This window comes from Tachyglossus aculeatus, chromosome 6, assembly GCF_015852505.1.
Source record: "Tachyglossus aculeatus isolate mTacAcu1 chromosome 6, mTacAcu1.pri, whole genome shotgun sequence".
NCBI lineage: Eukaryota > Metazoa > Chordata > Mammalia > Monotremata > Tachyglossidae > Tachyglossus > Tachyglossus aculeatus.
The window spans coordinates 34,590,496-34,606,006 of NC_052071.1; the positions used below are offsets into that span (position 1 = coordinate 34,590,496).

Below are 15,511 nucleotides of genomic sequence, written 5' to 3' on the forward strand. Positions count from 1 at the left end.
CATCTCTTACTAAGTTTGATAATTCTCTCCCACTAATCCATAAACTAATTCAAAGCTTTTTTTCCTGCTTGGGGGAACTTAGGCCATTAAAAAATACAGTCAATCAGCACTTAGAACAGGGCTTGGCATACAGTAAGCGATTAACAAATACCATTTATTGAGCACTTACTTGAGTCCAGAGCCCTGAAGTAAGCACTTGGGAAAGTACATGATTTTACACTTTGACTCACAACCTAGTGGGGAACTAACCCTTATATCTCTTCCCCTTCCCCAGAACTGGCAATTATCCAGTGACGTGGAATTTACATGAGACTTGCTTCCTCTTCCTGCTCCTCCCAGACTATAAGCTCCCTGAGGGCAGGACTAGTATCTAACCAACTCTACTGTACTCTCCAAGTGCATACTACACTGCTCTGCACATGCTTAATAAATATCACTGATTGATTGGTGGAACTTGAACTCAGGAAACAACCTCACCCGGGACTGATAGGACCCCACATTAGGCTAATTTCCCTCGGTCCACAACGGGAGTTTGATTTGTATAAGTGGCGTTTGGTTGGTTTACAAATCTGTCTGGGCGACCTGGCGGTTCAACCAATCCCGAAGCGAAGTGGTTGAATTACAACCTAACATGGCGCCACAGTCAATCAATCAATCAATCGTATTTATTGAGCGCTTACTGTGTGCAGAGCACTGTACAGTCCCCACAACCCCACTCCAGCCAGTCACATAATGCAATATGACATTGTGCAGCCACGATGTGGCATGGGCAGCACTTCCCAGGGTCTGGTGCAGAGCCCCGGAGGATTTTTTTTTTTGTAGGCTTTTTAAATAAAATGAAAATAAACATGAGGCTTCTTCGGTCTGGTGAGGAACCACAGGTGATTCCCTGCTTTCCCCATTCCAGCCGCTACTGCACACATGCCCCTTTTTACCCCCACAGCTCTTCCGCCTCCTCTGTCCAATGATCCAGCAGTGGAAACTGAGTCCCGCTTCACCTACATAGCCTCTGCCATCTCTCTCCCCACTGGTCCAGCAGTGAAAACTGTGTGCACACCCTCCCTCCACCCACACAGCCTCTGCCTCCTCTCTGTCCCCTGGTCCAATCATGGAAACCAGGCATACCCCTCCTTGAATCCCACACACTTTGGTTTTGGAAGAAACTGCATGCATATGCAGAACCCTAGCAGACAGTCCGCTCCCCAAATGCAAGTCCATTCCTTCTATGGAACTTCATGAAAAGTTCTGCCTCCCTCTTTCCCGGCACTGCCCCCCGCTTGGAAGATCAGGCCACATAGCAATAGAAACTGTGAGACGATCTGATCGACAAGTAGCCATTAAAAACTACTCGTTTATCACTTCGAAGGACTTCATCCCCCTTTTAGACTGTGAGCCCACTGTTGGGTAGGGACTGTCTCTATATGTTGCCAACTTGTACTTCCCAAGTGCTTAGTACAGTGCTCTGCACACAGTAAGTGCTCAATAAATACGATTGATGATGATGATGATGATCTGATTAATGTTTAGCAATGCAAAATGCACCAACCCGCCGTGGAACTACTCTGGCAGAAATGCCCAGACTATATTTGGGTATAATTCTCTTCTTACACTCCCCTGAACTGATTCTTCCTTTCCTTCCTTAAGCCCCCACGTCACAACTCTCCTCCCTCTCCCCCATTTCTTATTCTTGTTTCTCTTTTCTTTCTCCACTATTTCCGAACCCACACTTTACTCTCCGTCTCCTCATCAACCCATCCCATCCCCCCTCCTTCTGGCTCTTCTGATCCACTCAAATCCCTCAACCATACACACACTGCCAGAGCCAAACTAAAGCACTTATCCACCGAGACATCCCATCATCAACCTGGAGAAATCAGACACAGCATCCCAAGTCACAGGAGACGGCGGGTAAATATGAATGGTTGCCAACTCCTAGAAGATCTTCCCATACCCAGTCAACCAATCCCCGCTGGAGGAGCAGCCCAGCCTAGTGGAAGGAACACAGATCAGGGAGTCCAAGGACCTGGGTTCAAAGCCTGGCTCTGCCTCTTGCTTGCTATGTGACCTCAGCAAGTCACTTAACTTCTCTGTGCCTCAGTTACCTCATCCCCTTCTAGACTGTGGGCCTGTTGTTGGGTAGGGACCATCTCTATATGTTGCCAATTTGTACATCCCAAGCGTTTAGTACAGTGCTCTGCACACAGTAAGCACTCAAACAATACGACCAACTGAATGAATGAATCTGTAAAATGGGGATTAAATCCTCCTCCCTCCAATTTAGACTGTGAGCCCCATGTAGGACAGGGACTATGTTCAATCTGATGATCTTGTATCTACCCCAGTGCCTGGCACATAGTAAGCACCTAACAAATACTATTTTTAAAAATCAATCATCAGTATTTATTATTATTATTAACAATAATAAAAATAATAATAATAATAGTAATATTTGTTAAGTGCTTACTATGTGCCAAGTACTATTCTAAGCACTGGAGAAGATAAAAGGTAATCAGGTTGGAAACAGTACTTTTCCTACGTTGGGCTCACAGTCTCAATCCCCATTTTACAGATGAGGTAGCTGAGGCACAGGGAAGTTAAATGACTTGCCCAAGGGCACGCAGCAATCTGGAGCAGAACCGGGATTAGAACCCACGACCTCTGAGTCCCAGGCCCGAGCTCTTTCCACTAGGCCACGCTACTTCTCTGCTTTACCTTGTATCTACCCCAGCGCTTAGAACAGTGCTTTGCACATAGTAAGTGCTTAACAAATACCAACATTATTATTATTATTCTCTATGCCATTTATTGAGCTCTATAATACACAGGGCACCCAGCAGCAGTTTCAGGTATATTTTTCTGCTGCTGCTGTGCTTCGTGGTAGGTTTTCCTCTGTCATTACCCCATCCCCACTACAGGACTCATGCCAGAATTTCAGCTCAGCCAGCAGCACTGGCCAGGAATCTAGCAGCTACTTACAACTAGCCTTATTCTGTTGCTGGGCAACTCCACCCCTCACTGCACTTGAACATCTCTAAGGTCAATATTTCCTACATATGTATCAAGTGTATCCCTTTATAACAAGTAGTCACCTTTTTATACTGCCCGAAGGCCCTAAGCATCTCCATCAGATTAAGAATTTTCTGCATCTAACAGATGAATTATAATCTCGATCTGCATCCTCTACAGCTGGAATTCACCCGCTTTCTAGCTTAAGCAATGAAAATGAAAAGGTTAAGGATCACATGGGGAAGACTGCAGAAGGAAAATTAAACAAAAATTGAATTAAGTTTTCCTCTCAACGATACTCCCGGATTCCACTCACATGATGCGTGAAAGGCAGACTGACCTCTGATTTGGCTTAATGAAAGTAGGAATAGAATCTGCTGGAGCCTCGTTGTATACACAGTCTAATACAGAGCTACTAAACAAATAATTATATAAGAAATATTCTGTTTAAAGAAAGAGACTTGGACAGTTAGATTTTAATTTTGTAAATAGGTCTTTCTGTACATCAAGTTTGCTTCCTCCTCCAGAATCCCTTAAAGGTCTTTATTTAAGAGCTCTTTGTCCATTCGTCTTCCTCTTTTTAACCCAGACACACTGATCAGAAAACAGTAACTGATTTTCTTAAACGTGTTCCACTTCTGAATTTGGCTTGGTACCCAGAGCTACTTGAATTGAGGCAACATTTGAACTGTAAACTCACTGTAACCTCCTGAACCCACTGTTCATTCATTCAATCAATCGTATTTACTGAGCGATTACTGTGTGCAGAGCACTGTACTAAGCATTTCGGAAGTACAAGTTGGCAACATATAGAGGCGGTCCCTACCCAACAACGGGCTCACGGTCTAGAAGGGGGAGACAGACAACAAAACAAAATATGTTGACAAAATAAAATAAATAGAATAGTAATTGTTATTTCCCTTCAGTCACCCCTCTCTGAGGTAACAAATTCTATGTTTACTATCCATGGGAAAAGAGGTGTTTCCTTTAGTCTGCTTTGAACTTTGCACTCTTGCACTTAAATAGGTGACCCCTCATCCTGATGTTATGGGATTTGGTGAACAACAATTCCATATCCTCCTTATGCACACCCTTCATGATTCTGTAGCCTTCAATCATGTCCCTTCAGTCGCATTTTCCTAGTTCTTTCAATCTATCCTCTTAAGGAAGCTTGTCCATTACCCCGATCAACTTTGTTTCCCTCCTCTGAACCTTCTCCAGTGCTGTTATACCCTTCCTAGAATACAGGAACGAGAACTACAGATATCTTTTCAGATACAGGAGTATTCTGCCTTTTGTTCTGCCGTCTCTCCCCTTCCTATTGATGCCCAGCTTTCAGTTGGCCTTTTGGGAGACGGCTGCACAGTGACTGATTAATTTAAAAGAACAGTCTGTAATGACATCACAATGCCTTTCCTGAGTCATGGCGGATAGCTCCAAGCCCATCACCACAAAATTGTAATCTGGATTATTTCTCCTTAGAAGTGGTACTTGGCACTTGCTCGGACTGAACCTTTTCCACCATTTTTCAGCCCCCTTACTCAGCTTTTTGAGAGATTTTCCTGAAGTGTTCCCCCATCTTTAGGGCTTTTCAGGGAGTTCAATGTCATATAATAATGATGGCATTTGTTAACCGCTTACTATGTGCAAAGCACTGTTCTAATATGCAAATTGAGGTCTCACTGCCAATTCTCCCTTCCAGATTACGTATGATGGTGTGAAGAAAACCAGACCTAATCCAGGTCCCTAACTCAAATAATCTCTTCTGTTACAAAATTGGGTGTTTGTGGCTCTGCGCTTTTTTGGACAAAAGAATATTGAACTCATCCTTACCTTCATGGTAACGGTGATGGTGCTATTGACATTTGCCTTATGCAGCCAGCCTTGTTTAATCACTCCCCCTTTCTGAGAACATAATGATGATGAATCCTGAAAGAGTGCAAAAGATTATGAAAAAAATTTACAATTTTGAATGGAAGGTCTTTTCTTCTACAATGCCTGATTAAACCCAGCCTTTGGGGTTCTATATCAATAGCAGAACAAAAGAGTGAAGTCTTACTGAATAACTATGAATAAAAGTACAAACAGTTGCACCTTTTAAAAGAAATTCACAACTCTCCAACATAAGAAGATCCTGATTTAGATCATTTCTTTATTATGCTTTTCCTTTATTTCACGACGAGTAATTAAATATGTCTTGGTCAATGTATGTTTTCATTACATTTTTCCTTAAATACTCAATTTATGGAACATCTTAGATGAAATTGCTTTCTCAATTTTTCTTTTTAATCCTGTGGTTAATGCTGCAAATCAAACCAACAGGCACCCAAAGGGTCTAAAAAGTTCACCATGTAGTATCTAAAAGTATCCTGAAATTAGCCATAGCATTCTGGGCATGGCATGCAAACTCTAATGTTTCAATTACATCAGAGTAACAGTAAAGACGATTCAATACAGGAGTCAAGCAAGTGATCACCGGTGAAGCAAAGAGCAAGCTAAGTTACCAAAGAAGAAACTAAATCCCAATGATTGCAGAGGAATTTCATAGTAGATTTTTCCCCATTCACCAATGCTTTAGTAGATGCTGTTTAATGATAAATTTGCTTTTTAAATTCATACTAAATTTACTTTTTTATCTTCTAAAATCATTTCGGACCCTTTGTTCTAATACTATGTACTCTTCTCAATATGCGTTTAAAAAACAAACAGCAATTCCTATTTAAAGAATGGAAACTATTTCAGGCCATAAAAACGTGAGTATACCAGTGTCCAGTCAGCCCACAAGTCTTTTTCTGACAGCGGCACCAAAGAGTGCTCGAAGGAACTATGTGAAAGTTGCCTTCTCAACATCCATCCTCAAAATTACAGGAAAACAAGAAAATGGGTGTTCTGACGTTAAGGACGGGACTCATAATATCTGGATATTACCACATAAGTGGATGGGATAAAGAAATCACAGCGGCAACTGCTTATTGGTCTCTAAGTATTATCGAGGTGGATTTAACCTCCCTCTCAGGGGCTAGAGGCAAGAGCAGAAATTGCTCTTGACCACTCTTACATGGAGTTTAAAAACTATTGATTTATTGATTGATTGATGGAGAAAACGCCAAAAAGAAAGTGGCCAAGCTAAAGAGCGCACTCCTCTGGAAATTACTCCAAGGGCGAAGAGCCTCCTGTGGGTTTCCAATAGCTGCTTTGTGACTCAGGTCAAATGGATAATCTTGTCACAGGTGCCTTAAACAAAAATCTGCTCCACTGACAGGGTACCCGCCCTGCTTCCACTCTATCCCCTAGAGAGTGGCATTCCTATTCTCCCAGTAAAATGGCCCAGAGAAAAGTTTTCCACCAATGCCTGGACCACTCATTTCCAGAGAAGTGGCCTAAGTCTGGTCACCTCCAAAAGCCTCCTGGATGCCAGGAGAAGAATAATTACGTATTATTAAATAACATTATTAAAACCTGCAGCATCAAAAACTAAACAAATTACTTGCATGTGGAGTCTTCTATTTTAATTTTAAAAAGTTTTTTCTTCTACTCTGTCATTTCTGGGAATATGATTTGAAATCTCTCCCTCTGGACACCTCAGTTAAAAAGTTCATTACATTTACTCTCCTCCCCTTCCTTACCTCATCCTTTTCAAAGTCTTCATCAACTTCAAACACATGACTAGGGATCTTTTCCGGCCTCAAGGATTTGCTGAAAATGCAAAATCATTCTCTTAAGAAAATGAAAGCCACATGGAAAAAAATCCAAATCATTAGTCACTACATATCTACATGCTATAATTGCAGTAAAAAGGATTTTGGCTATTAAAATTTCTTAGGAGAGAGGACGATATTTTACCTGAATGATACGTTGCATTACTCCTTTGGAGACATTCTAACCCCCTATTTAAAAAAAAAACAAAACCTTCTCCCAATTCTGTTTTCCTTTATTTTTTTCTTTTACAAACAATAATGCTAGAGAAGATGTAAAAATCTTCCAGATACTTAAATTGGAACTAACAATGTGGCAACAATTCCCTAAACCTTCTCAGATCTCCTTTCCTCCTTTTCAAAGGGAGCCCCTAGTATTTTCACCTGTTTCCAAATTTTCAACAGGCCCCAAGACTTCAAACAATTCTCCCTCTTTTAGTTGAGTGATTAATAAACAAGTCACCCTTTGAGATTTTGATCCTCTGTGTTCAGCAAGAACAAGAGTCAATGGAACTATCAGTTTCAGAAAGACATTTATAAAATTATCAACTATATCAGAGAAACAGAGAACAAATAATACACCTGCCGCTTACTACACACACATACACACACAAAAAAAAAAGCCTATGGAGCAAAATGTGATGGAACAATGAAAGATCAGAAATGCAAGCTTCATTGAATGAAAAGCAGCAAAAAAGTTAAAATACTAAAATAAAATTTGCTAATTTGATGTAAAATGTAATATATTTTACATTTACATCAGCAGTTACATATTCTGAAGAAAAACATTTAACTATAAAAAACCATACATATACGGTCAATGGTGGGTTTGAAACATTTAAAGCAACGAGTGCAGCGTGCATAGCTCATTGCAAAATCTATGATTCTTTTAATACATGTATGTTGTCTACTATGGTGCAGAGGGTGTCACTGCTTGCAGGTCTGTCTCTCCCTCAGAGCCATCCACAGCTATTTCGACTGCTGTAGGCCCAGTTGGCCTATCTGCTGCTACTGCTCCGAGCAATATTTATCTCTCATGCTAAGCTTCAAGTTTGTCTCACAGTATCTGGTTTCTCGCCTTCCATTTACCATTCAGGAACTGCCTGAATGTCTGGCTCTCACTCAATTTCCATAAATGGATCAGAAATTGACTGGCTGTTCTTGAGCAAATGGAGGAGGCTGCCCACAGAATAGAAAGACAGCGCCATGACCAGCTACAAACCCAGTGGCGATTTTCATTTACCAGAAAATAGACTACCAATGCTCTCAGAATAAAAATAACTGAAGATCACACACTGGTCACACACAGGCAGGCAGAGCTAAACTACCTTCAGCAGCGTCACGGTGACGGCACAAAAGGCAAAGCAGAATAGAACGATACAGAGATTTATACTGATAAAGAAAGGAGCCTTAATTGGCCCAGGAGAGGTTTAGCAGGAGAATTACTCCTCTTGAATGATTGCTCAAAATAATCAACTTACCTCGGCAACATTCGAAAATCACTGGAGAAGTCCTCATACTTGTAGTTCACCACTTGCCAATCTGAGCTGTAGGTTTTAATACACTGAAAGCAAATTTAAATCAAGCAATCATTGGTACTGAATGAGCGCATATTCTGGGCAGAGCGCTCTACAATACAATAGAGGTGGTAGACTGTAAGCTCGTTGTAGGCAGGGAATGTGTCCATTTATTGCTCTATTGTACTCTCCCAAGAGCTTAGTACAGTGCTCTGCACAAGCAGGCGTTCAATAAATACGACTGAATGAATGAATGTTGGCAGACATGTGTGGCTCAGTGGAAAAGAGCACGGGTTTGAGAGTCTGAGGTCCTGAGTTCTAATCCCAGCACCACCACGTCTGATGTGTGACCTCGGGCAAGTCACTTAAGTTCTCTGAGCCTCAGTTACCTCATCTGTAAAATGGGGATTAAGACTGTGAACCCCATGTGGGACAACCTGATCACCTTGTATCCCCCCCAGCGCCTAGAACAGTGCTTCGCACATAGTAAGTGCTTAACAAATGCCATTATCATCATCATCATCATTATTATTTTTATTATTACCAACAAGGAGCCCACAATCTAGAGGAGGAGCTCAAAGGCATTAACTGAAAGCAGAGAAAACAGAGTCCAAATAGCTATCTTTTAAAACACGGTGGTCACAGCAGTCTATGAATGCCCTCATCAGGCTTATAAATGGGATTTAGACACTTTTGAATGCTTTAAAATGGACTCTTTCATGAAAGCATACAGCTCTGCTTCATATTAAATCAGTTCTAAATGCAGGATGTAACTGAAAAGATGGAAACGGTTACTTCCTACAGTTGGGCAAAATTTTGGGCTATATCCATGGCACTGTATTATATATCAGATACGAAAACCATGTTGCAATTTAATTTCCATTCCTGTTAGAAAGCAACTTTCAAGCACTTACTCTATAAAAGACTCTAAATACTCTGTACGAACAGCCCAGTATTTTGCTCCTACCTCCTTGACAAACAGACTCTGGGCCTTCTTTTCAGCATCTTCTGGAACAGTGGACTCAACTGTTCGGCGCTGGCGACAAATCACTGATACCTGAAAAGAAATATTCCCTGTTGAAAAGGTCTCCAAAAATGCCAGGTTCTTAATGGAAAAAAAAAGTATTTGTGGAAAGTATTTCGGAACTCACAGATACATCCTCCATTGGAAACATAAGCAAATCTCTGAGAGGATCACTGTAAATCTGGGCTTTCCTTTGTGTGATGACATTTTCGTAGTCCAGGGGTTCAATAACTTTTGTCTTTTCCTTTGAAAGAACAAAAAAAACGGGTTGGTAAAACACAGGAAGAGATCGTGAGGACAATCTACTCACCAATAAACTTTCCTTTTCATCCCTCCTAGGTAGGCCTCGCTCCATCATTCAACCAAAGATGTCCTAAAAATCTCTGCTATTTAACCCATTTCCCTGCTAAGTGAATGCCAGATTTTCTGTGGGACACAAGTTTGGCCCTGTAGTTGTAAGAGATCCCATAAATATCCTATAGGCCCTGAGAAAAAGCCTTCCCTTCCCCTGCTTCCACCCCCAATTCTTCTTGGGTGGTTTTCACAGCTCTGGGAATGCCGAGGAAGAAAAATATGGGTCCAGGAATCGCTTTTCCATCTCTCTTGCTGCGGCCTAATGCACATTTCACATGCTCGTAGTACAGTGCTTTGCACATAGTAACTTGTTAATAAGTACAACTGAATGAATGCTGGAGGCAAGTGCAGGACATGTTTCACACTATAGCTATTGAAGATGAGCCATTCCCTGAGATAATAATAATAATGGTATTTGTTAAGCACTTATTATGCGCCAGGCACCATTCTGAGCGCCGGGGTGGATACAAACAAATTGGGTTGGACACAGTTCCTGTCTCACATGGGGCTCACAGACTCATTCCCCGCTTTACAGATGAGGTAACTGAGGCACAGAGAGGTGAAGTGACTTGCCTAAGGTCACATAGCAGACAAGCAGCAGAGCCAGCATTAGAACCCATGACCTTCTGATTCCCCAGTCCGTGCTCTATCCACTAAGCCATGCTGCTTCTAATGTTTTTGCTACTACTGGGTCAGCAGCAGGAGTGATTCTTTTCACCTCCTCATCCCACTCCCCTTTCAATTCCCCCAGCCGTCTCTTCCTTCCCCATCTTCCCCATCACACACCAACCCCCTCTGAAATATGTTTCTCTGCTTACTCAGCTAAGTAAGTCTCTCCCCATGACCTTGGTCGTACCAACAAACTAGCTCGCTCTGCCCAAACCGAGCCCACTCCTGCTCCTCCTGGCTGCCTCTCTCCCACCGAGTTCTGTGCGAACCAGATCCCATTCCTCCTGCAACTGCACCAATCTCAGTCTCCACTCTTCAACCCTGTTTTCTGACCCTCTTGGTCTTCTTCCCCTGTGCCTCTGGATTCCCCTGCCCAACTCTTGGGTTTTTCTAGTCTCCACCTCATTCTCTGAGCTTCTCAATGCTTTTATCCTGGATTGGTGAGAGGGCTGAAGGAACACAAAAAGAGGTTTGTAAAAGATACCCCTATACACATACTCCCACCACTAGCAAATGGAAAAAAGATTGTGCTAAACCAATAGGTAAAAGAAGAGCACAGGCTGGGGCATAATTTATGTGAAGGGATGTAAAGTTTTATGCAACTGTTCTCTGTTCCTCTGAGGATGAAGCCAGGGGAGGCCCAGAGGGTGGTCTGATGAAGTAAGAGAGATCATATAATAATAATCATTATTATGGTATTTGTTAAGTGCTTGTTGTGTGCCAGGCACTGTACTAAGCACTGGGGTGGGTAGAAGCAAATAGACGTGGACATGGTCCCCGTCCCACGTGGGGCTCACAGTGTCAATCCCCATTTTACAGATGAGGTAACTGAGGCCCAGAGAAGTGAAGTGTCTTGCCCAAGGTCACACAGTAGATTAGAACCCATGGATTAGAACCCATGACCTTCTGACTCCCAGTCCCCCACGATGCCATGCTGCTTCTCCATGTCCATCCTTGACCCAGGGACCCATAACTGAAAAAGCAGGCCCTGCCTAACTCAACCTCAAGCCTGGCATCTCTTCCTTTCGCAGTACTGACATCAATTAGGTTTGTGGGCCAGCCCATTTCTAAGGCTTAACTTCTGGAGACCTAATGAGTGACCTGAGATCATCCTTGTGGCTTCCTTCTTAAACCCTCTCATCATTTATAATTAATAATTCTCTCATTCCTGGGCAACGGTCCCTAAACAGAAACTCTTCTCCACCACTTTTCCTGGCCACATTCCTCACTTTTTCCTTAATGCATTTGTAATGAAAACCTGCCCCCTTAATGATCATAAATAAAACTAGGGTTCAGTCACCCCATGCACATTACTCCAGTTGAGTTTCAAAGATTCTGTACTGATTAGTAATGTGCAGTGATATACCATAAACCCTAACACATGAAAAGGTAAAGATTTCTATTTCAGAAAACAAACTTAAAGACTTTTGGACTTTAAGAACAGCTATCCATTTAAGCATTTATCACCATGAGGTAATCTCTGTCAGTCTACAAAATAGAGTACTGGTATGTGATCTTGCTCTACAGTAATCTTTCAAAGGTTTCCTTAATCCGTACTTAAAAGCCTAGTCAGTCACAAGATTGAAAATATCCCTAGAAAAATTCCATTTTACGAAAGGAGAAAAACAGACCAGAAACAACTTCTCCAGCATATGAATCCTGCATTTTAAAAATCCTGCTATCAAATCATTTTGACCATGCCTAACTAAATTCAAAACTGAAACTATAGCACATTTGCCTACTCACTACATGGGGTATGCTTAGCCCAGTCACTGAAAAAAAGAAATGAATATGACTAGGACACCAAGATAAAAGTCAAAATGCCATTTTCAGTAGCATGTTCCCAGGCACCATTTACCTAGGAGCTTACTTTGAGAGGTGAATCGGAAAATCCTGAATGCAGAAATTCAATGCCACTTTATTTCTGCATTTTTTTCTACTACTGCAACTGTAGAAAATATGTCTTGCACAAAGCTATTCTCTTTTAGACTATAAGCTCCTTGAGGGCAACTCGACTATACAATTCGTATCCAATCTGATTATTTTGTACCTACTCCAGCCCTTAGTAGAAAGCTTAGAATAATGTGAGTGCTTGACAAACACCACAATTATTATCAAATACCATTATTACTACTATTACTGTCATTATTCTTTGGCTATCAGAGTGAGGCCAGGTGAGAGCTGGAAGATCAGCTACACAGCCACTGCACCCCAAGAGCAGGGCTGCCACCCTGCAAAGTCCCAATAAGTGGCCACTGTTATAACGAACAGAACAATGAGTTTTAGGAAAAGGTCACAACTTCACTAATACCTGCCCTTTCCTCTCCATCCAAACTGCTATCTCGTTGGTCCAAGTCCCTGTTTTGACAAATGCATCAGCCTCCTTGCTGACCCCCCTGCCTCCTGTCTCTCCCCACTCCAGTCCATACTTCACTCTGCTGCCCAGATCATTTTTCTGAAAAACTGTTCAATCCACGTTTCCCCACTCCTCAAGAACATCCAGTGGTTGCCCATCCACCTTACATCAAACAGAAACTCCTTGCCATTGGCTTTAAAGCACTCAGTCACCTTGTATCTTTTTTTTTCATGGATTTGTTAAGCGCTTACTAAGTTCCAGGCACCATACTAAGTGCTGGGGTGGATACAAGTCAGGCTGGTCACAGCCCATGTCCCACATGGTGCTCACAGTCTTAATTCCCACTTTACAGATGACCTAAGGCACAGAGAAGTGAAGTGACTTGTCCAAAGTCACACAGCAGACAAGTGACAGTCAGAATTAGAACCCAGGTCCTTCCGACTCCCAGGCCTGTGTTCTATCCACCCAGCCAAACTGCTTCTTCTAGTTCTTCTACCTTACCTCGCTGATTTCCTATTACAACCCAGCATGTTTATGTCACTCTAACACCAAAGTACTCGATCTCGTCTATCTCACAGCCAACATTTCGCCCACACCCTGCCTCTGACCTGGAATTCAATCAATCAATCAATCAATCGTATTTATTGAGCGCTTACTGTGTGCAGAGCACTGTACTAAGAATTCCCTCCCCCTTCATATCTGACAGACCACCACTCTCCCCAACTCCAAAGCCTTATTAAAATCACATCTCCTGTAAGAGGCCTTCCCCAGGTCAGCCCTCAATTCCTCTACTCCATCTCCCTGCTGCATTGCCCTTGAACTTGAATTTGTACCCTTTATTCACCCCACTCTGAGCCCCACAGCACTTATGTATACATATCCATAATTTATTATAACGGATATAATAGACTGTAAGCTCCTTGTGGGCACAGAACAGGTCTGGCAACTCTTTTATATTGTACCCTCCCAAGCGCTTAGTACACTGTTCTGCCCAGAGTAGATATGATCAGTTGGCTCGTGAATGGCAGCTTCAAAATACCATTTAACCCAGGGCCCCACTTGTGCTCTTCCCCCATGGTTCTGCACACAGTGGGTACGCACTAAACACTACTAGATGAGAGGAAGGAGGGACACTCGGGGAATGTGGGGAGAACCTGGCTCTACCTCAAAGATTCCTTTTGAACTTGGACATTCAATTCTATTTATTTTATTTTGTTAGTATGTTTGGTTTTGTTCTCTGTCTCCCCCTTTTAGACTGTGAGCCCACTGTTGGGTAGGGACTGTCTCTATATGTTGCCAACTTGTACTTCCCAAGCGCTTAGTACAGTGCTCTGCACACAGTAAGCGCTCAATAAATACGATTGATGATGATGATGATGATTCAATTTCAAGCACCCCATTTTGGCAGGAAGGGAAATAAAGGTGCAGGGGGAGAAGAAAGCCCCTGGTAGGATTGGGAAACTGCAGAAGCCCATGACAGGTGCCTGTGTCCTTTTCTCCTGGTCCTGATCTTGAAATCCAGGCCACCATGACTACTAGCCTCTAGCAGTGTGGCCTAGTGGAAAGAGGATGGCCTGGGAGTCAGAGGACCCGGGATCTAATCCTGACTCTGTCAAATGCTAGCCCTGTGACCTTGGGTAAGTCATTTAACTTCTCTGTTCCTCACTTTCTTCAACTGTAAAATGGGGATTCGATACCTTTTCTCCCTCCCACTTGAGGCTGTGAGCCCCATGTGGGACACGGACTGTGTCTGACCTGACTTGTACCTACCCCAGCACTTAGAACAGTGTTTGACACCTATTAAGCTCTTGACAAGGACCATCAATCCAACATTTCTCTTTCCAATTGTGAGTATAGATTTATGTTACCAACTGTCAATCTGTCTTGTCTACTCTATTTAGAACAGAAGTTCTCTGAGGGCAAGGACCACATCTTCCCCTTACTTTGGATGTGACTGTGCCTAGATTATGCTATGCACCCAAGGGATAATGAAGAAGGAGAAGGAACCACTCCCATTTCCTCCCTCTCTTCCCCTCTTCTCTGGGCTGCTCCCTGCTTTAGGCTGGGGGGCAACCAGCTAAGATGTATGCTGCGTCTTTTTGGCAGTGAACATGCTACTTCCCTACGTTTCCTCAGAAATTAAGGCTTCATTATCAAAAGAATAAAAAACCCCAGAGGGTCTTTCAGGAAAGCCTATTATTGTACCACCGTAAGTAGACAGAGAGTGATGAGTGGACAGAAAAAAAAAAGAAAAATTAGAGGAAGAAAAAGGGGAGGGACTAGGGAAAGAGAAAATATAGGAAAATAAAGTAGGAGTTGTCGAAGAAGATCTGGAAGAAAACAAAGCCTGGGAGTCAGAAGGACCTGGGTTCTAATCCCAGTTCCACCATTTGTCTGCTGTGTGACCTTGGGCAAGTCATTTCACTTCTCTGTACCTCAGTTACCTCATCTGTACAATGGGGATTAAAACTGTCAGTCCCAGGTGGGACACGGACTGTATACAACTTGATTAGATTGTATCTACCCTAGTGCTTAGTACAGTGCCTGGCACATAGTAAACATTTAACAGTTAAAAAACAACAACAAAAAAAAAACAACAGAGGGACATTCCAGAAGCAGAGAAATGCCCCAGGAAAACAAAAGTGGGGAATAAAGGGGGGGAGGGGGGGGAAAGACAGAGACAGGGAGAGATAGTTTTAACCAAGAAATAAAGAGCCAGGAGAAAATATGGGATAAAGCATAGCAAAGTACAAGAAAGTGTGGTTTGAGGGAAAGATATCAGAGTATGCAGGGATTCAAAGGAGGCTTGTCCCATGGGCTGGGGGGGAAGGGGGTTAATTTAAAATAATTTTATTATTTTTCCATTTTGTAGCCCCACCCATGGGCCTGA

General features: G+C 42.5%; 1 protein-coding gene across 2 annotated transcripts in view; it reads right to left on the reverse strand.

The window, feature by feature from the left end:
* The window catches only part of DOCK11 (dedicator of cytokinesis 11), a 164,677-nt gene that overhangs the window by 113,292 nt on the left and 35,874 nt on the right, over positions 1 to 15,511 (reverse strand). For both annotated transcript variants that reach the window (XM_038747890.1, XM_038747889.1), the window contains exons 2-6: positions 9,370 to 9,486; positions 9,186 to 9,275; positions 8,183 to 8,265; positions 6,633 to 6,702; positions 4,840 to 4,935 (exon numbers count right to left, since the gene is read on the reverse strand). In XM_038747890.1, the coding sequence (XP_038603818.1) occupies positions 4,840 to 4,935; positions 6,633 to 6,702; positions 8,183 to 8,265; positions 9,186 to 9,275; positions 9,370 to 9,486 (456 nt within the window). The remainder of the gene's footprint in view (positions 1 to 4,839; positions 4,936 to 6,632; positions 6,703 to 8,182; positions 8,266 to 9,185; positions 9,276 to 9,369; positions 9,487 to 15,511) is intronic.